The sequence below is a fragment of the Drosophila serrata genome, unplaced genomic scaffold (assembly GCF_035046125.1).
Source record: "Drosophila serrata isolate PLE 108 unplaced genomic scaffold, ASM3504612v1 contig_241, whole genome shotgun sequence".
Taxonomy (NCBI): Eukaryota; Metazoa; Arthropoda; class Insecta; order Diptera; family Drosophilidae; genus Drosophila; species Drosophila serrata.
Window position 1 is genome coordinate 3,339,689 of NW_028257139.1, and position 21,728 is coordinate 3,361,416.

At 40.0% G+C, this 21,728-nt stretch overlaps 1 protein-coding gene across 2 annotated transcripts in view; it reads right to left on the reverse strand.

The window, feature by feature from the left end:
- tara (SERTA domain-containing protein 2 taranis) overlaps positions 1-21,728 on the reverse strand; it is a 44,549-nt gene that overhangs the window by 17,851 nt on the left and 4,970 nt on the right. The window contains exon 1 of one of the 2 annotated variants that reach the window (XM_020958236.2): positions 1,956-21,711. The exons of the other annotated variant lie outside the window; for it this stretch is intronic. Coding sequence (XP_020813895.2) covers positions 1,956-1,967 — 12 coding nt within the window. The 5' untranslated portion in view covers positions 1,968-21,711. Of the gene's footprint in view, positions 1-1,955; positions 21,712-21,728 lie in introns of those variants that run through there. 2 annotated transcript variants of the gene reach the window in all.

Here is a 21,728-nt window from a genome sequence, read left to right on the forward strand (position 1 = left end):
GATTATAATAAGACCAACATACCCGCCGGTGTATTCTCCATGACCTGAACGCATTGTAAAACTTTTCTTACTCTCGAAAGAACTAAGAAATTAATACAAACTGCTTCGCGCTGCCGCCCAACGAAAGAGAAAACGTAAACAGAGCAGTGACGCTGGCGTTAACGCTGACAGCGACGCCAAAAAGTTTGTTGCTGTTTTTCTGCGGGGGCGCAAGATGTCGTCGGGCGGGGGGAGGTCGGGTCTGGGCGGGTGACCAACGAGAGAGAGCAAGCTAACGAGCATGAGGGAGAGCCAAAAAAGAGCGTTTTGCATGTAATTAATTAAACGGCCCCAAAAGTCAGCTGTCTGCCGTCGCTGCGGCTGCTGCTGCTGCGACGGCGGCTGTCCAATTGTTGCATTGCATTAGACGCAGCGCAGCGGCTTAGCCGGCGACAGCGACGCGACAGCGACGCTGGCTGCGGCTATTTAGCATATTGTGCGAATGTGTGCCAATAGATGGCGCTGCATGATGCTCTTGCATCCCGGTCACAAAGTGCGAGCGAGAAGGGCAGTGCAAGCCTAGACCGTTATTTACTGCACTGAGAGGAAAATCAATCATGCGATTTGACTAAATAATAGTTAATATATGAACTATAAATATTTTAAAATAAAATGAAGCTTTAAAGTTTAATAAGGACTATAGTTAAGCTTCTTTTATCATAATAATTGTAATTTAAAGTAAGAAAAAAATCGAAAAATCGTAATAAATTCCAAATATCACTTCTAATCAAAGCTTTCTTTTTTTTCTGTGTTGTTGCAAGAAGGACGTTAACATGGGGGCACTGCCCAGCAGGCTGCACGTGCAACTTTTGCATTGTTTACATTGCTCTGAATGGCAGCAGCCAAGCCTTCTCTCTGCTCCTCCCTTCTGTACCTTTGTTGTTATTCTTGTTTGTTGATAACCTTCCCAACTCCCAACATTAACCTCCCTCTAAGTTTGCATGTCATGGCAATGCCACGAAAGCACCACACACCACCCATCTACCACCCCCTCCAGCCGCCCCACAAACGCGCACTCGCCCACGCATTTTGCCAATAAGCTTGGCACAAACCACATGTTGAGGCTACGCGCATTTCGCAAGATGCTGCCTGGATGATGTTGCTGCTGCAGGTGCGGGGCATGCCACCTGAGTGATTCACCAATTGGCGCTACCCACAAAAGCCGCCTTATCAAAAGACTTGGCATGAACTGAACTCGCCCTAAGTTCAAGTCGCTGATAAGACGATTCTTGGTATTGGGATTTCTTGGTAAAGTAATCGAACAGTCTCATCGATCCCAATTACATTTGCAATTATTTTGATTAGTGTTTTATAATAAAATATCGATTGATTTATTACGTCATAGTTAATTATTTGCAGAGTTATTTCCAAAGGAAGAGGAGTTTGAAGAATCTAAAGTATCCCAGAATGTAAGAACCTGAAAGTTCTGGATCTTGTATTTATATTAACTAATCATGATTAAGTTATAAAGTCTATAAAACTCTATTTGTAACTTCAAGATACTAACTTCCCAAGATTTATGTATCTTAATCTAAAGAACTAAATATTTAAGACTAGTCTCGTTGCTTTTAAGTGATCCACCTAAAAGATGGTACTATAAGATACTTCAAGATTCTGTATTGAATCTTATAACTCTAAAAATACTGTGAACTGTTTCATCTTTAAGTTACTTGTATTAAATTTATCTATGACAAAACTTTTAAGACCAAAAAAATATACTTTTAAGTTGTATATTTTTCTGATCTCAAAAGTTCTACAAATGTATAGAATTTCAAATTTTAAGATCCATACTTTAATTGCTAAAAATATCCTATAATTTCCATAGATAAAACAAAAGGTCGTAAAGATCTTTTGAAAGATCCTTCCTATATATATAGATAGATATACCTCCTTATAGAGGACTTTTAAGGACTCACCTCAGTGCACATTTTCGGCTGGGCCGTTCTCAGATTCACAACGTTTTAGTATCCAAAAAAGATATGGATGAACGGAAAAAAAAATAATGTTTCGCGTTGAAGTTTTGTATGTCCAAGGATCGGATCTCGCTTTTGTGTGTATGGACGGAGATCCCTGTCAGTCAGTCACTGGGCGTGGATGTGGGCGCGGGCGGATCAGAGGGCGGCCAGCAGGTGTCCCGAAGGGAAGCGGGACGAGCAGGCATAGGAGCGGCCCAAAGCGGCATCACAGCACTGGGATGACATACTGGCAACTACAATCTGTTTGTTGTTGTTGTTATTGTGTTCACTTTTCTGGTACCAAGCCAGATTAATAATATATATTTTTTTAATAATTTTCAATTGGTTATTTTTTATTCGCACTCAGCACTTTTTCGGGAACAAGAACGGGCAACTGGAATTTTGATAACTTTGAATTACGCGCGCTGGCGTTTACGTCGTTTTCGAATTGGAGCTGACGGAGCTATCTAGCGACGTGGACCTTGCTACGCCGCGTTAAAATCACAAATAAAACGCTCGGCGCTCAAGAAGCAGGCAGCAGGCTGCCAAACGAAACGCCACACACACACACACACTTACTCTCTCACTCACCGCCCTGCGAGTAAATGCACCCCTGTACAAAGCACCAGCCCGGAGTGAGGGCCAGAGCGGGAGGCAGATATGCTGCTGGCTCGCTCTCGCGACGCGCACTTATGTAAAAAGCATTGAAACTGAACGAGTTTCTGGACACCACAGCGGGGTTAAGAGAGAGAGAGCGGAAGGGAGAGAATGACAGAGAGCGAGAGCAGCACACACAATGCCAGCGGCATTGCCAGCTGTGTGCGAGTCGAGTCAGTCGACGTTGCCAGTTGCGAGTTTCAGCCCCAGCAACGGAAGGCAAGGCAGAAATCCCAACAACGAAATAACGAACTACGAAGCGAAACGTTGTGCAAACCAAAAGCAAACCAAACCAAAACCAGGCGCCTTAGCCCGCCGGTTTGGATCGGTTCGATTGTGGGAGCGGGTATTCAAAAGATACCCAAGCAACCAACCAACCGTCGCAGGGTTGCCAGAGTTCATAGCACGATTCAAAAGATATTCGACGGGTATTTTGAATAACCATTGGTTAGATTTTGAAAAGTATTTAAAACTTGTGGGAGTAGTGGACTTAATTTTTAAACACTATTGAATATAAAACATTCCATATATTTTATAGAATCAAATGTAATGATATTATGACTAGATACAGATAGGGGAAAACTTTAAATATCAAGTTTATAGGAAAGTTTTAAGATAATATGGTCGGAATTTGTGAGCTTCATACATTTCTATACATTAAAATACATGATTTTAAAAGGCTTTAATTTTGAAAGTGGTACAATATTTCTTTATACTAACAAGAAGGCAAAAACAAAAAGGGTGAGCTCCAACTTATGAATTTACATAAGTTAAAATTTGTAAACTAACCTTTTTTAAGAAATAAAACTAAATTTCAAAGTAAATAAGTAAAAGATTTTAAATACGTAAATATATTCTGAAATTACAACAATTTGAACTATGTCTTCCATTAACCATTTAGTTTTCTGATATGGCAAATATATTTATTTTAAAACATTTAACTCATATTTAAACAAAGCTAAACCAAGACCCCATGATCAGTAAACTTTCCAATATTAGTCAGATTAGTAATCCCCTCGATTACCGACATATGGCAACGCCATGACGGACGAATGCTGACTAACAGTCTACACCAATACCAGCTAGCGAGTATCTCTCAACGTGCCTGTATCTGTGTATCTGTGTATCCGTGTGTGTTTGTCAGTTGGGATTTCGCTTCGTTTCGTTTCGAATCGTATCGCATCGTTCGTTTTCGTTTCGTTTCGTTTATATAAAGGTACATTTCCACACGCTGCATATAGAGATATATGTATGTATATGTATGTATGTATGGTGTGTGGTATGCGGCGAAGACTAAAACTGAACCCGAGTGCCTGCTGCTGCTGCTCGCTCTCCCTCTCTCCTCTCCCACTCCCTCTCCCATTCTCTTTCGCTGCCTGGTGCTTTGTTGGAACATTTTTGTTTATTTCAGCGCTGCGCTCGTCGTATCTGTATCTCAGATGTTGGCTGACTGGTTCGCTTCGCACACTGGCCGTCGTATCTGTATCTGCCAGGTACTTTTTGCTTTCGAGCTCATGGCTCGCACCCGTACCGCTGTCGCTGTAGCTGTAGCTCTGTTGGCTCTGTTGTTGCCTTAGCTCTGTGCTATTTTATACCGACAAGATTGCTGCTGCTGTGCGAATTTCGCCTTGAAACATTATTATTTTTGTTGCTTCGCTTATCTCTCTTATTTGGCCCAAAAAAAAAAAACAAAAAATTGAAAAATAAAGCGAACAGCAAGCAGCGCGCCAAATTCTAATTTGCCAGATTTTCGAAGGTCAGTCGGTGGTGGCGGCCGCACAGGAACAGGAACCGTAACAGGCAACAGTCCGTCGCAGGCTGCGGACCAGCGCTGACTGATTGTTTTCAAGTTTGGCCGAGGCGCGCTTGGCTTGGCCCGGCTCGGGAATGGAATGGCAATGGCACCAAAACCGAAACAGAAACCCCCAATCGCCAATCCCCCCAACCTCCAACCCCAAACCCCCCCAACTACAACAATCTACAGCCGAAACCAAAGTCCCCAACGAATTTTACGCCGTGCCGCATATTTTGCCGTATCCTGGCGTAGCCGCTGCTGCTACTGCTGCTGCTGCCGCTGCTTCAGTCGCAGTCGCTGTCGCTGATGTCATTACTTCACTTGCGAGAAATGAGCTTTATACATATTTCTTTTTGTATTCCCAATCGAACGGGGTACAAAGGTAGCACCGAGTTCCGTTCCAGCTGATGACACGGACATGCAACTAGTCGGGCCTGATATCGATAGCTTGCCACATTGTTATCGGTGCTTTCTGGTAGATGAAGATGTGATGACTGTACTAGGGTATTTTTATATTAATTATATGGTACAGCTAGGCAGGTAAATTTCCGTTTGATTATTTTATTAATAGGGGCTTGGAATACCAAATATTTGGAATACCAAATTTCCACAAGATTGTTAAGTTTTTGTTGCTATGATCAAAGTAAATGAAAGATACTTCTTCAGCAGCTACTTCAGTATCTTCTTCAGTTCTCAGTTCTCCCAAATTAAATTTGTATAAAAATGTATAATTTCCAGATTATTTCACCAAATGATTGTCTTGATTCTGTGATCGGTCAGTTTATCGATTATTTTGGAACGCAAAAATTTTATAAAATTAGACTCAAATTTTACTGTTTACAGTTTTGTTAATTTCCCAGAATTTTTGGAAACTAAATAGAGATCCTGATACCAATTTGCGATAAGCCCTTGATAAAAATATAAGATGATCCTTACCAACCACACTTTGTTTTAAAATAATGTTTGTATTGATTAAATACTGATCGATTGCTACTAAATTACATAATTTGGAACGCAGAAAAGGAACAAACTAGCTCTATTTCCGTTTCATCTCCACCCATTCCCTGAGTATCCTCGGCGTCGAGAGTTCCGTTTTTCAATGCTCCATACTGATGCTTGGTTTAGTTTAATTCGTGACGCGATGCAGAGCAGCAAATAAATCAAAACAACAGCTACGTCGGCGGCGGTGATAAAAAAAAAAAAAAAACATCGCTTTTCACGTGAGAGTAAAAGCTTTGAATGCTGCGCTGCTGGCGTCGCTGCTTGCTCGGCGATTTGAATATGTTATGATGTTGATGATGTTGTTGCTGCTGCCGCTGCATGCTGCTGCCCCTTGCGTCGCCAACTGGTTTTATTTGATTCTCTGTTTCTATTGCGTCTACTTCCGAGTTCAATGCAAGCAACGCGACGCAACGCAGTCGACAGCGGCAGCAACAGCAGCAGCGACGTTGCGCAACCGCCCACACGCGCTGCGCCTGCCGTTAGCTTTTGCTAATGTGTGTGTGTGTGTGTGCGAGGCTGCGTCGTGCAAATATTTTGCCAGCTATTCGCTATTCACACACATGTACGACCCAGAGGCTGCGCCACCCCCCGGCTGAGTGCCACCAAAACCTTGCCCCACACCCGCACCCACCACCCACCACCAGCACCACCAACACCACCAACACCCCTTTGAATTCCCAAAACGTGTCCGCTTTTTGCCGGCACGGCACTTACTCACTCACTGGCAACTCGCAAAACAACACACATGTTGCTTCGGTTTAGATTTAGACGAGTTTTGAATGCTGCTAAATAAATGGTTGAATGGCGCAGGAGGAGAGGACACCTACAGCAACATGTACATGTATATAGATACACCTGCAACATCTATGGCAGCAACAATAGCTTGGCGATCGTGTTGCAAAAAACAGGTGGCTGCTTTGCATAGTCTTGCATCCGCAGTTGAATGTTTGGCTGCCATTGCCGGGTTAACTGCCAAACATGGTCAACTGGGAAGCTGGAGTTATAGCCACAAATATTGGAGGATTATTTACAGGATTTTTTTTGGGAGTTTTAGGTAGAATTGTTGCTACAATATTTGAGATACAACTACAGATACAACTTAAAAAGCATAATGTAATTGCAGGGAGGATAGTTTTGGTTTAACCATTGTTCAAATAGTTTAATTATTTATAGCACACATTTTACACTATATATATATATATAATATATAGTATAAATCATATAGTATTACCCTCAAAGAAAGTAGGTCTAACCTTATCTTGGCCAAAATTTGCCAAACTTTAGCTGATAAGTTGATAAAAACGAATAATGATTGCCTACACTATTTGAATCACCATAAGAAAAGTTATTTTTATTTAAGCTGCTTTAGTAATTGAAAAATCAATTAAACTTTAATTAGCCAGTGACCTCTGCCTATTTACTCTTAATAATTATGTTATTTTAATCTCAAAGATTGATTTAATTTTCATTCAACAGATGAGAAAAGTTATGTTACATAAAGAAATAAAGGTTATATGTATATTAATGGGTTCTTATAAAATGCATTTCTACACATGAATGTTATCCTTTTTGCTTTTAGCTCATTTTAATTATTCCCTTACCATTCATTTTCCTTAAAGGATTCATTACCTAATTAATACTTTGCATCATGCAGCCGTTGATATGGCTCTGTTGCCATGCAATGCAGTTTCACAGAAAAAATAAATAATAAATAAAGGAAAACAAAATAAAAGCCAGTCGAGCGAGCGACGGTTCAGTAATCGAATCAATTCCATGCCAATTATACAATCTGTCACCAGGAACGGGAGCCAGGAACAGAACAGGAGCAGGGGGGAGGGGGACAGGAACAGGACCAACGACCCTGACCGATACCGATTGCATCGGACGTAGACTTGCTGATAAGAAAGCATTCGGGACAGGAAGCAGTCGCGGAACAATAACATGCCACAGAAAGTTGCAGACAACTAACCTTCACTGAGGAAAATTAAGGGGTCAAGGCCTACATAGGAAAACTTTTAAAATGTTAACAGACCAGGCTTAAAGAGGGAACTAACTTTTAAAAAATAAGAATTTGAAATTATGTTAATATTCCGATAATTTGTAATGCTAAATGTAAGCACTAAATCGATCATTCCCACCTAATATAAGTAAATACATACATAGTTAGCTCTAAAATTTTAAAAGATATTGTAAAATAAAATTTAAAGCAAACAATTGTTTTAAAATTACAAGTAAAAGTAAATAAGGTGCAAATATTTTTTATTTTCAACAAATTTAAGTTAAAACTTGATTTAAATAAAAGTTTTGATACGAAATTAGATTACTAAACCAAAATAAAATAAAAACCAGAAATAATTAAAAAGAATTTATTAATTTAAGACAAAGTTAAGCCAAATCCTTGTGAAATACTCTTCTTTTAGACTAAAAACAGGCTGGAATTGAATGATTCCTTAGATCATTTTTGGAAAACGTCCTGCATTTGAAACGTAAGAAAAGAAAACATGTCTGCACTTGTTCGCTTGCTTGCTTGGCGGCACCTATCGTCATCGTCATCGGAAGATCCGATCCATTCATTTCCGCTTTGGCCAGAGTTTTGTTATGTGCTTCGCAGCAGCAGGAACAACAGCAACAATAGTAACAGCAAACGGCGCTGTTTGCCACAAAAGCGCCCATTCGGAACCGCCGAGCGAAGCGAGAAACTATTGCACCTGATTGCCTTGAAAAGCGGGCAAAAGCAAAGTCGCAGCGAATAAACAAAATAAGCAACGTAAAAAAGATCAGTTCGCGGCGAAATCGAAGTTCGCTGGCGATCGGTTCGCCGCAAAAAAAAAGAGAGTTCTTCTCATTCACTTCCTGCTCTTCCTCTTGCCAACTACAAAACTCAGCTGACGACAAGTTTTCGAAACTCAATTGCTGCTGATGTTGTTGTTGCTTGTTGTTTGCTGGTGCTGCTGCCTCTGGCTGAAAATTGCAGAGAAATTCCTTTGGCTTAATTAGCCTCTTTCGTTCGGGGCGAAAATATTTTCAAATGAGAAACGCACAGAAACGACCGCCAAGAAAGCGGCACAACAGCAATAACAACAAGAGGAGAAGCAATAGCAAGAGACAGAGAGTGAGAGAGAGAGAGAGAGAGCGAGAGCCAGGCAAGTGATAGAGGAAGAGTGTTGTGTGTGGAACGGCGCAGGCAAAAACAACTCTGAGCTCAGAGCACAAATGAAACCAGTTTAGTTCATTTCGTTTCGTTTCGTTCATTAATTCAAAATTTCCATTTGAAACTTTTTTCCCTCTTCTGCTGCTGCTTCTTCTTCTGCTGCTGCTTTATTTTGTGTGTGCAGAGCGCTCTTCTCTGTTGTTGTGCTGTCCGTTGCTCATCCCCGATTCCCAACAGCACCACCTCTCCCCAGCCGCCCACCACCCGTCCCGCAGCCCAACGTCATCGTCATAATCAGAGTTTTAACATTTTATGTACAGTGCGAGAACAGGTAACACTCGCAAAGAGCTTCCATACGAAAGTACTTGGCTTTAATTTTAAACTTGTGGAACTTGTTATACTTATTCGAAAAAAATTTAAAAAAGAAATTATACTTTTTTTCTCTGTCTTTTAAAACAATTAATTTAGGAAAATGTTTATTTCTTTCTTTAAATTCAAAGTAATATTCGAAAACTAGTTCAACTTTAAATACAATTTTTGATAAATAATTGTACTATTTAATTAAATGGGTTACACAAGAAGCAATATAATATATCCTGAAAAACTTTAGGTAAACGCTGCCAGTTTTTACTGTATTTATACACTCCCCCACACACAAACGCCGTACACTTACATAGGATAAGAGAAGCAGAAAGAGAGATAGGGAGAACGAGGGCCGACGACCAAGCAAAGCTCGTTTTCGTTGCCGACGAACTTCGTTCGTTGTTCACTGTTCGTTCGGTCGTTCTCTCCCACAATCGCAATGCTTGACTCACACCGCCACCGACCGCCTGCTATATACACATAACCTACAAAAATATATAGCTACAGCCTGTACATATCTGTATGTCAGTATGTGCTCTGCTCTGCGATATTTGTGCGGCGCATCGTGTGCGCTGTCAGAGGCAAATGGCTTGATGGCCGTATACTCGGTGTAAGGGCGGGGGCGGTGGCGGGAGCGGTATGGTGCGGAGAGAGCGGGTAGCGGGACATTGCAGGCTGGTTGGCAGACAGGCGGCATAACATCAGCAGAGGCAGAGCAGCAAAAGCAGCAACACAAGTGCATAGGGTTGTCAGGCCGTCCGTTTTGGCTATATAAAACGACATTGAACCCGGGGTCTCCCAGATTGTGGGTATTTTATAATGAGTTACTTGGAATTACATATAAATTTGATTGTGATTTTTTAGTCTATATTTTATACTTTAAATTATGAATTCGACAATGAAGCAAATCAAATAATATATAAAATAATCATTAGAATGTTTGGAGAAAAACTTTTTTAATTAAATTATTTATAAAGATTTCAGAGATTTGGTGTATGGTATTCTATATTTTGTAGTGGCCAAAAGTATTAGGTAATTCAAATAATACATTTTAAATAAATTCGTAATTATTCCTTCTTTTGTTTATATATGTTTATTATATAGTTAAACATTCATAGTTTTTTGTCTTTTAAAATTCCCTATTTTCTATTTCAACCTGAGAATGTAATTTATTAACGTAAATATCCTTTGCATTTTCAGCAATGAATATATGGTTGTATATACAAAAGTATATATTTTTTGTTTTATATAATTTTTTATTATATAACTACACTTTTCATATTGTTTTGTTGTTTAACATTCCCTATTTCCAATATCAACGGAATTTACCAATGGTACATATGTATGTACATATATTTCATTTGCCTTTTCTACTATGAATATAAGTTACATAAAAGTATTCTTATGTATTCTTTTTTATGGTTGTTTATTTAATAATCTTAAACTTTTCATAAGTTTTTGTCTTTTAAAATTCCCTATTTCCTATATAAATCTAGCAACGGAATTTACCAATGTATATTTCCATTGTCTCTTCGGCAACGTTGGCAACCCTAGCTGACGTAGTATCGGGTTTTATATGTACATGCGCTGACGCTGTCACGGCCTCTGCCCGCTCCCCTTCCTTTTTCCTCCCTCGTCCATCCGTTGTTGCCTTCCCTCATACCCCAACCCCGGCCGCTGCTTCATCCACTCATTCTCGTTTCGTTTCGTTTCGACCGTCGACATCGACTATGGGACTGAACGGCGAACCAACCGACAAACCGACCGACTGTCGTTCGCCTCGGCGCGTCGTCGTATGTGGGAACGAAATAATACCTATAAAAAAATTCTTTTTCCCTCGGTTTTTTGCCCCTGCTTGTGCTGTGCTCTGGGCACAGCGACAACGAAAAAGAGAAAGACTTGTGGGTAGAAAACCAACAAAGTACGACTATAAAGTACGACAACGACGACGTCGGGCGGGGGGGTTACGAAACGAAGAAGGGGCTGTGGAGGCGGAGGTGAACAGAAAAAATTTAAGATGCTTTTGCTGAGCTGAAGCGAACCAAGATCTGTTTGCAACCGAGGAGAGCGCGGCTCTGCTAGAAACATGTTGAAATGAAATTGCTGAACGGCGAGGCGAGTTGAGTTGAGTTGAGTTGAGTGTCAGGATGGAAGGAAAGAAAGAAAGAGGCCCCAGCGTAATGGGTCTCTGCTGCAGTCGCTGCCTCTGCCACGGTCGCTGCCACCGGTGCTGCTGCTGCTGCGGGGGTGGGCAAATGTTTGGGCAGCATTTTTGTATTAAAATTTGATGCGAGTGTGCGGCGACGGAGGCGGCTGGTTTTTTTTTGTTTTTGTCGCCGTCGCATCCGAGAAACTTTGAACATGTTCGGTGCGCTGGTGGCCGTTGTTGTTGTTATTGTCGCCTGTGCTAGTTACTCGAAATATCAGCAGAAAAAGAAGGAGGTTCACCCGATGGGACCGAACCCTTGAATACCCTTGCAAGCGGTGCACACAGATTTCACCGTAAATTAGACATAACCAGAGGTCAAGAGGATATATGCTTAGTTTTTATAGTTTTGTTTTTGAGCATTAAGAATACTCCCTTTGCTCAACAAAAATGTTAACAAGACATTGAGAAACCGACACCTAAACTGATAAACTATAAATATTTTGAATCTTGACACTGAAAAGTTGTTAATACTTGTAATGTTATGGTTATTCAATACGTAGGTTAATACTCTTCAAAAATATCTTTATTTTATATTAGTTTTCAAATTTGTCGATACATCTTAAATCAATAAATAAAATATTATATTATAAAACTGATTAAAACCATAAGATATATTTATAAATTTTCATCTGGACATGCTTGTCATAGTTAAAGTTAATTGTACTTGTAAGTAAATTTTAACTCCAAATTAAAGTATAGAAAACTTTTATAAACTTTTATGGATATAATGATCTTTGACATTTCAAAGATACATCCTTTAAATAGATAGATATAGAGAGATTTCACAAGAAGCTGTAAAAGGTTTTAGGGTTAAGATACATAAATATAAATTAACTTTTTCAAACGTTATTTAGTTAATCTTTGATGTTATATGAAGACTATCAGATCATAACTATAAAATTATTGAAGTTTACCAAACCTCTGGTTAAAATTTAATATGTAAAAGTATCTAGTTAGGGTAAAGTGTCCGTTAGAGATAAATTTAAATATTCTACACTTTTATAGTTCATTGATGTATCATGTATACTGTATACAGTTTTTGAATAATAGTTTGGCAAACCTCTGGTTAAATTTAATTGTTAAAAGCACTTGGCCATGATAATCTATCTGTTAAACATAACTTTAACTACTTTACAGTTTTTTAGTTCATATAATCCGATACTGATACTGACATATATAGTGATATCAGTTTATAAACACAAAGCTATAGTAGTTTGGCAAACCTCTGGTTAAATTTAATCTGCGAAAGCACTGTGTTAGGGTAAAAAGAGCTGCAGGTTTTTTTTTCTATTTTTTTTGGCAAATTTCAGTGGGGCTACGTGGTCATGTGGATGTGAATGTGGAACGCCAAGTCGAAACAGAGCGAACGGAATGGGTGCGATGCCTGGACAGGGACGGGAGTGAGATGGGGGGGAAATGGAGACAGACACGGAGATGTTGGATGCTGATGCCGATGCCGATGAAGACGCAGATTCCGATTCGGGCCCCAAGACTAAAGCGACCAGCTGTTGGCCTTGTGCTCGGCGCGGCGTTGCTCGCTGGCATTATTTTTGGAGACTCGAGTCTCGCTCTCTCCGCCTGCCTCGCCTTCGTGGATTGTGGACTGGATGATGACTCGATCCGATTGAGTAAAACTTATCCAAACAACAACAAAGGCATTAATAATGTTTGTGTTCGTCGGCGCTGGCTATTTTTGCCCGATGGACCGATCGCTCTTTCGTTTGGAATTGCGACTGTTGAAATAATCGTGGACTTCTTCCCCTTGGGGCCACAACACAACACAAGAAAACACACCACCATTGATGATAACTGAGATCAGGTGCAGCAGCAGTCAGGAATCAGGAATCAGGAATTGAGATGACCTGCAATGGCTAATAGTGGGGTTTCCCATTGCATGATTGGCCACTGGAATCGTTTCTTTATTAGTATAAACGTTCTTTCATTTCGGTTTTTTTTTGGGTCATCACGAAAATAGATCGTTAGGCGAAGTAAATCTATGTGGAATGTGGAGTTGCAATGAGTTAACTTTGGAATGTATCTGTATCAGTAACCCATTCTATAAGATATTTATTTAAAATATAGATTGAATCCAAACCATATCTATATAAAAAGAGATATATCTTAAGATGTTTAGATTTTGTCGCTTTGAAATGCGAATGGGACAGAGAAATGTCACCACATTCACATGCCACTCGCCAGGCAGGACCTTGGGCACTACTGATTTAAATAGGTTCCCTCAGGTAAGTATGTAAGTAGGATATATAAAATAGTATAGTATAAAATAGTGTAATACAGTATGGTATAAGTATTAAATAATTGACTAAATCTTAGCACTTTTAAAGTTATATATAAATATATTTAAAAGAAACCCCCTTTGAAGGTTCTATGTCTCTCTTCAACCTGTACATTCAATACTTTATAAGTAATAGAACTTAAAGACTTCTTCTTCTTATTCCAATTAGAGAAACCTATGTTATAAGTCAGTATTATTTACCATTGTATAAACCAATTAAGATTTCTATTAATTTATAAAATATATCTGATCTTTTAGAGTTTAAACCTAAAACCAACTCGTATAGTTGGGGCTCCTTAATCCCCTATCTGTATTAAGTTTGTTCTATGAATGCCACACGAGTCTGTTTATTGGCTCGTTTTCGTTTGCCACTCTTCTAATGCCAGTTTCAATTTCCGAAAGCTCGAATTGCAGCCACCCACCTAGCCGGGATACCCGTCTCCTTGTTTTTCCCGCTAGTTCCACCTCCTGGCATCCAACTAGTCAGTGTTTTACCATTCTTCCCTTCCCTTCATTTCGTTTTTCACTAGCCCTTGCCAATTCCCATCGCCGGTCCGAGAGTTGTCCCAGTCGGATTAGAGTTTTGGCCAGGGCCAAAAGCTGGTTACGTTTAGTTTAGTTCCCATAGATGCCCAGAAGGGGGGGAGAGTGCGCTTAAAGCATCGATGCAACTCCACTTTTATGATTTATACACTGGAAAGTTTTCTATTTTTGAAGGGTTTTTAAATAGGATCGTGTTATATGAAGATATTTGTTATTTATAAGTATGCTACAAATATTTACACCCACCAAGGATTTACATTTTGCCATAAATTTAGCAACTTTTTAAAATACTATTAAATTTAGACCGATTTTAGTAGCGTCCCTAAGTATTTATAATAAGGATCTCCCTAAGAATTAGATATTTTTTAACAAGGGGGTTTTTTAAAAGTTTTTTAAATTTATAACTAATTAAATTATAACTTCTTTCATTTACAAGTAAATTAAAAAAAGGTAAAAGAAAATTCCAAAGGTATTTTATTTTCGCAAAATTCTTTTCTATATCTTTTTTATTTCAAATTCAAAGAACTTTGTAAAAAAAACCCTAATGAAATAATTTTCTAAAGCCTATGCTCATTTCTTGCAGTGCATTGGGCGAAGGGGAAAAACGAGACCTGGCCTGGGGGGGCGGGCAGAGGCTCGATTGCAGCTCCACGACCGCGCCACTCGAAGGAAGAAATGCGATTGCCGATTGAGGTTATAATGGATTTCGACAGTCCGAGAGTTGCACTCCAGCCGCGACGCCAGCTTCGGCAGCGCCGGTGGCTTCACCGTTGACGTCGCAGTTGCAGCGCAGCACTTTGTTCGCCGTTTCTGCAACGCTTATTAGTTAAATTTGCCGCTGCCACGGATGCTGAGGATGCTGCTACTTCTGCGGTTGTTGTTCCTTGTATTTTTGTTGTTGTTTAATCTTTTTCCTTTCTGGTGCGGCTTATGGCATGCAACATGCTGCTGCTAGCTTTGAAGTTCTTCGGCGACTGTTCGAGGCGACTTCAAACAAGTTCGAATTCGCGACGTTGCAAGGTGCAGGCAGAGGCATGTGCCCCAATCCCGGCCATTTCGAGTGTGTGCGACGAAGCGCGGCGCTTGGGGATTTGCATATATGCAAAGCACTTGGCACAGAGCAGCCAAAAATTTTGGAGACCCGGAGAACTGAGACTCACACATGTTGCATATTCGGTTCCGCCTTTAATTTATGCCGATTGTGTTCGCTCGTCCGTCTCACTCTGGCCTCCCGGTCAGTCCATCTGGCATCTCGCTCACGCTCCTTCGTCGGCGACTCGCTTGTGGCCTCTGTGCAGCTCGGCGTTTACAGTTAAAGCTATCAATGTCATCGCTTGACAGACAGGCGGACAGGTAGCGCCACTCACACAATAACACACACATACACGCACACCCGCCTAAACTACAATGCGCGTTCGAGAAATAGGATCTCTTACCAAGAATTTATAATTTTATTATTAAACTAACAATAAAATAAAGGTAAATTGATATAAAACAATATGCAGCAAGTTATTTAGGCATAGGAATTGTGTTAATGGAATTTTTAAAGAAATAAGGACACATTTTAAATACCAAAACAATGGATAATTTTGTAATCTTACCAAAGGATGCACAACCACAAAATACCTCTAAAAGTTCAAAATATGCAGCTTCAAAAGGTTTCAATACACTTTTATGGCAAAGGCCGACCTTCGCATTGAAGAAGTTTTGTTTATTTTTGTGCACATTTCAAAAGCACTTGAACCCAAACCAAAGAGCTTCTAATTTGCGAGCGACCACTGTGTGCGGGTTTATCTGTCTATCTCAACGGGCAGAGGGGGGTATTGCGGGGCAGGAAGTTGAAGGTCGTTCGTTCTCCCCCTGTCACACTCATACCAACAATCACACACACACACACACACACACATACACACTCTCCGGTCGTACGTACACTCTCATATTTATTTATTACTTTTTATGTTGTTTTAATGACGCTGCTGCCGAGACGACGACGACGACGTCTGCTCTACTTCATCTGTTTCTCTGCCAGCGTCGCTGCCGATGGCGCTGCTTCCAATCTCTGCCTTCTCCTTCGGAACCAACTATTGGCATCTCTGTCGCTCGCCCGCGATTATTTTCGGGTTATTAAACCAACCGCAAAACAACTCAGCCGGCAAGCAACAACAACAACCCCCGTACGACAACCACTTGCAGTTTTTGAATTGCTGATTAATTTTATTGCTTGTTGTAATGATAAATTCGTTTTTTCTTTTCGGTTTCTGTTTTGATCACTTGCTTCGCCGCTCTACACGTGACTCTTGGCTCTGCCGCAGCTCTGCTCATGGTCTCTGCCCCGGCCTTTGCTCTGCCACAGCCGTCTATAATTTATTAATTGTGCTCAGAACGTGAAGCGCTGTCGCTGTCGCTGTCATCGTCGTCGCCTTTTTTGTTTTGATACGCCACTTCGTGCACGGGCAAAGGGTTGGGAGAGTGGCGAATGAAGATGGAGAGTTGTTGTTACTTTTATTGCAACTCCTTGTAGAGAGGCCCAGCACACAAATACCAGCAAACACAGCATGTGCACGTCATAGACTTACACTGGATATGTTACCCCACCCCCTCTCCAGTGGGTGGGCAGGCGGATGCAGCGATGAGAGAATAGAGTAAGAGGCAGCGGTTGAGCCTCGTGACAGACAGAGATGCATAGATATTGCGTTAGATATTAACATTAACAGTGGTTTGACAGTTAATTAACATTCGTCGAAATTTAATGTTAATCCTTTGCCATGTTACTTGATATTTTTCGCTTTGTTTATAGAATTATAGTATCTAAGTAGTATAGAAAAATCTCTAGTTCATTACACCCTCTGCAATTCCTGGGGATTCCCCATTAGCCACCCCGCATCATTATGCATTCTTTGTTTCGTAATTGGAATCGCACTTTCGCTTCCCACTCACTTTCATTCATTCCGTTTACAATTCCAATTCGATTGTCATTTATTAGGGGCGATCATTACGTAGACATTTGTGTGTTTGACAATTTCAATGGGTTTTCTCACGCTAAGGCAGCGCAGTCGGCGTCACTGTCGGCGCCGCTTTGTCTTTTATTCCATTCACACACACACATACTCACTCATTCATTCATTCAATTTTCATGACCGCTGATTGTTTATTTGCTTCCGTCTGCCTCTCAACTCTGCCTTGTTTTTTTTTTTGTTTTTTTTTTATTTATTTAGCTAATAATATAAGTCAAATCGAAATTATTTATGACACCCGGCACATCGACTGTGAGTCCGATTCCGATTCCGAATTCGAATCCGAATTCGACCCTACCCCAACCCAGCCCAGCTGTTCCATCTGTTGGTGAGGGGAGGAGGAGGGGGCTTTGTTTTGATCGTTATGTAAATGGCGCCGGCGAGATGATTTTTATTGTTTTTATATTGCCATGGAATAATCGCCGGCGTGGGTTGAGTTTTTGATAGTGAAATATATCGCGTGCCATGCCGCCGGTGTTTGTATGACGGACTCGTAGTAAATATTTGAATTTTGCCTCTTAAAAAGTGCTCAATGAAAGCCACCACAATCAGCTGATCTAATCTTTAAAACTTTTAAACTGTAAGGTTTATAAATAATTTTTTTATTTCAAATTCCTTATTTGATCCATTAATTCAATTGCAAACTGCAAGGCTTTCCGAAGTTAGTTTCCTTTTTTGAACAAATTAACCAACTCGATTAACTCAAGAATTATTTGAAGAACAATTTTCTAGGTTTTCTCTTTTTTTATAGCCCTTTGGTTCCGCTGTTTGGCACAACATAAAAAGGATTGACGGGGATTCCCCCGCTCTTAAATGTCGAAAAAAAAGAAGAGAATCTTGCCACCCAGTCCACCGAAATACCAAAACCGAAAAAAGTAGCGGCATTTTTTCCCCGTTTTCATGTATTTTTCTCTTGATTAGAAACTGCAAAGCAAAACAAAAACCGGAAAAAGGGTTATTTTTTATTGCTCTCTGCACATTCGCCGTGTGTCAGTGTGTGTGAGTGAGGGCTTGTGTTTACTTCTTAACTTTCGGCGTTTCCCTTGTTGTTTTTATTATTATTGTCGCCGGCTTGGGCTGACTGCGCTGTCGGCGTCGCAGCTGGCATCGCGAGCTTTTAGCATTTTTAAATTGACGTTTATTATGCGCTGCCTTCCTTGCCTTTTTTTTATTATTTTTCTTTTATTCTATGTGTGTGTGTGCTTTGTGTACTCAACATTGTTTTGTATCTCTCTCCTTGCGTTGGCGTCGCCGTCGAAGTCGACCGCAGCAGTGGCAGCGCTGCGCTGCCTCGTTTCTTTAGTTTGTTTTGGTTTTTAATTTAATCGTTTTTGTGGCCGCTCTTTGTTGTAGTTGTCGTTAAATGTGCTTAGCACGTGCTGCGGCTCTTTTTTTTTTTCGCCTGACCGGCCTCTCTGCCTCTGCCTCTGCCTCCGCCTCTGCTTCTGTCTGTCCTCTCTTTCTCCCTCTCATCTAGCAGTAGTTGTTGTTATTGTTGACTCTGGCTTTGCCCTTTTGTGTCTGCTCTTGATGCTTATTAGCGAGTGGCATTCACTCACTCACTCACTCGCTCATTCCTCCATTCATTCATGACGGCAGGTTGCCGATGCCGTTGCCATCGCTTAGAAACAAGTGGCCAATAAATTATGGCCAACAAGAGCAAGAGCTAAAGAGTAAGAAGAGGAAGCGCCGGCAATGGCATAGGAGCAAGCACAACCCATTATTATTGCCCATTGAAAGCGTAAATGGTAAATACACATTAAACCGTTATACGGTACATCCCAACTAACGGAAATTTTTGAATTCGTTGGTACTGTAATGTACTCGCTATGTTATTTTCTTTGTAGCACTAAGAAAGCTCAAAGGCTCTAAAACTTTCTTAAATTCAAAAATTATACAGTAAAAACCTATCCGAATTATAGTCGAAACACCCTTTATAATGAAAAAACAAAAGCAAATTTAGAAAATATTTATCGCAATAACCCTATTAAATACTCGATTATCAATTCACTTTAAAAATAATATTTTAATAATGTTGTTTCCATAACTCCAAATCCTTTTCTGTCTTTCATTCCAATTACAGATGTTGCCCTGTATATTTATAGACTGGAAAAAAGGGTTTTTGTCCTCTACTGACAGCCAGTCTTTCTCCCCCTCAAGTCCTTGTGTGTGTGAGTGTGTTTGTGCCTTTTTTATGGTACGGAAACTGACCTAAGGTATGCGACGGGCATTTGCATGGGACCGATAATGAAAATGAGTTGCGAACGGGGCGGCATCACATACCATCCATCCATCCGCCACCATCACCCCGTGTTCCGCCCGAGGAACGGGACAGGCGCAAGTCATGATGCTATTATTATACAACGTTTGGACTTTGGTACGTCACTGTGTCAAGGACAAGTGGACTCCTGCATGGGTTTATGCGTTAGTATGTGTGTGCGTAGGCAAGCGTATTTATTGTTGATTTACCGTTTTACGACCTCTGCTGCGGTTAATCATTAACATGGGAGAAAGAGAGACTGAACGAATCTGTTGACTTTTTAACAGTGGACTTTCCTCAAAGGATGAACGGTGAATGTTAACCCTTACTTCAGTTTATCGGTTTGTTTTCATAGGATTTCGAAAAATAAGGACAATTATTGTTTCAAACTGGAATATTTCAAAATGTGCTGTATTTTGGTTGCTAAATTAAAATAGCCAAGGGAAAATGTTAATAACTCTTTTAAAGAATAATGAAAAATTATAATAACAGGAACCGAATTTTTGTTAAAAACTTGTGCTATTCTTATTCATTCGAATTCTTATAATATTTCCTATATTTTGTAATAGAAATGACAGTGAATTTGAATTCATTTCAGACAGCGCTCAGAAGTATGCTACACAATGTTAACCCACAGATTTACCAATAATTTGGTACCAACATACATACAAATATCGCACATTGCCTTACTATGTTATGCATTTTATGTTAATTTCATATATTTACTTGTTTCTTTATTTTTTATTATTTCCCATTGCCAAAAAAAAAGACATGATCCACCCTAAAAAGACTGCCCAAAATGTTTGGCCAATTTGTGGGTCAAGTTTATTTCGATAAATTGCATTTACCCATTTTGTGTTTTATTTGTGGGTGAAAACTTTAAGTGCCGACGCCTTGCAACGGTTCTTGAATGCCAATGCACTTTACACGCCCCCAAAAAACCGAAGAAGTCACCTCCCCCCGACCTCTTGGCCATTTACATACCCCTGCTCCCACCCTCGACGCATGTATGACACTTTTGCAGTTTTTGTTTTGCTCGCCGGCTTCTATGCCCACCCTCCTCCCTCCCCCACCGACTCTCATCATCACAAAAACTTTCATTTAATTGCTGCAGGCGGTGGAAGTAGGGAAAGAAAAGAAAGAGAGAGGCCCAGAGAGAGAGGGAAAAAAATATTTTGCAGTTGTTGTTATTGGCTTTTGTTTACTTTGCTTCGATTGTGCCAGGGGCGTAGGGTGTTAGGGGTGTCAGGGGTGTTGGTGAGACCTCAACTTGGGAATGGAAATCGAATCGAAATCGGGAATCGAGCAGGGAAAATGTATAACTGACGTCGACAACGCTGCGTGCTGCGTGCTGTGCGTGCCTACTACGAATGCCCCACATGGTTGCATGTACGAACGAATGCGTGCTCCTCCACTGGGAGCAGTCCCCCCCCACTCTGCACCCCTCAACGGCATGCCCGCCCCCTCTGGGCGCCAACCCTGACCAATCCATTGAGCATTTCCCAGCCGTACCCAAATGGCTTTTCAATTGGTTTTCGCCGGTAAACGTTAAAAGAAGCACGCGCACAAAACATAAAGGCCGATAGAGGAAACTCAAGAATCAAAACAAAGATAGTGAATGCATTGCAAGATTTTGCAGGTGGGGAACATGTGCTCATCTCTTGTGCACATGGAGAAAAGTTTGGTCATTTGGGGAATATTTTATGGAGGGGTTTTTATAGTGAGATATATATTAAGGATGTGTATTTTGGTTTTCTTCAATGACTGCTTTTATTAATTAAAGATTATGTACTAAATATTATTGCTAAGATGTCACATTATATTGGGTTTGAATTTGAAACGATTTTGATCAACATAACTCAAGGGAAATTAATTAGTTTTAAAGAGCGTACAAATAATATATGCTTTAGTTTTAGGATAGTTATAATTCCCATATTATCTTATTTTAAATGATCTATTTTTAGGGGTATGTTTATTGGTGCTTTAGATTTATTCATAATCATAGAATTACGAAACAATTTCTTTTTATTTATAAAATCATATGCCAAATATATCCAAAATAAATAACTTAAAGTGTTGAAACCTGATCTAGACACATTAATTTAGAGGATTGAAACCTAGAAACACATGAATATTAATTACTGATAAACCCAAACAAAAATTAAAGGATATTGACAACAAGATCGGTGTTGAATTTCAAGGTATAGTAATACTTTATATCTTTATTAAACAAAATTCAATGAATTATTCATTCAACATTTTACTAAATACAATATAGTAATATTATATATATGTATATCCCATTTAAACATAATGAACTTGTTTTTTGATTCTGAATTCAATCGAAAACCAATACCGAATCCCTTGCCCTATATCATATAGAACCAGATCTCTTGAAGACAGTCCCTTATTAAATATATATCCCCATCTTAACCCGATCTACTTAC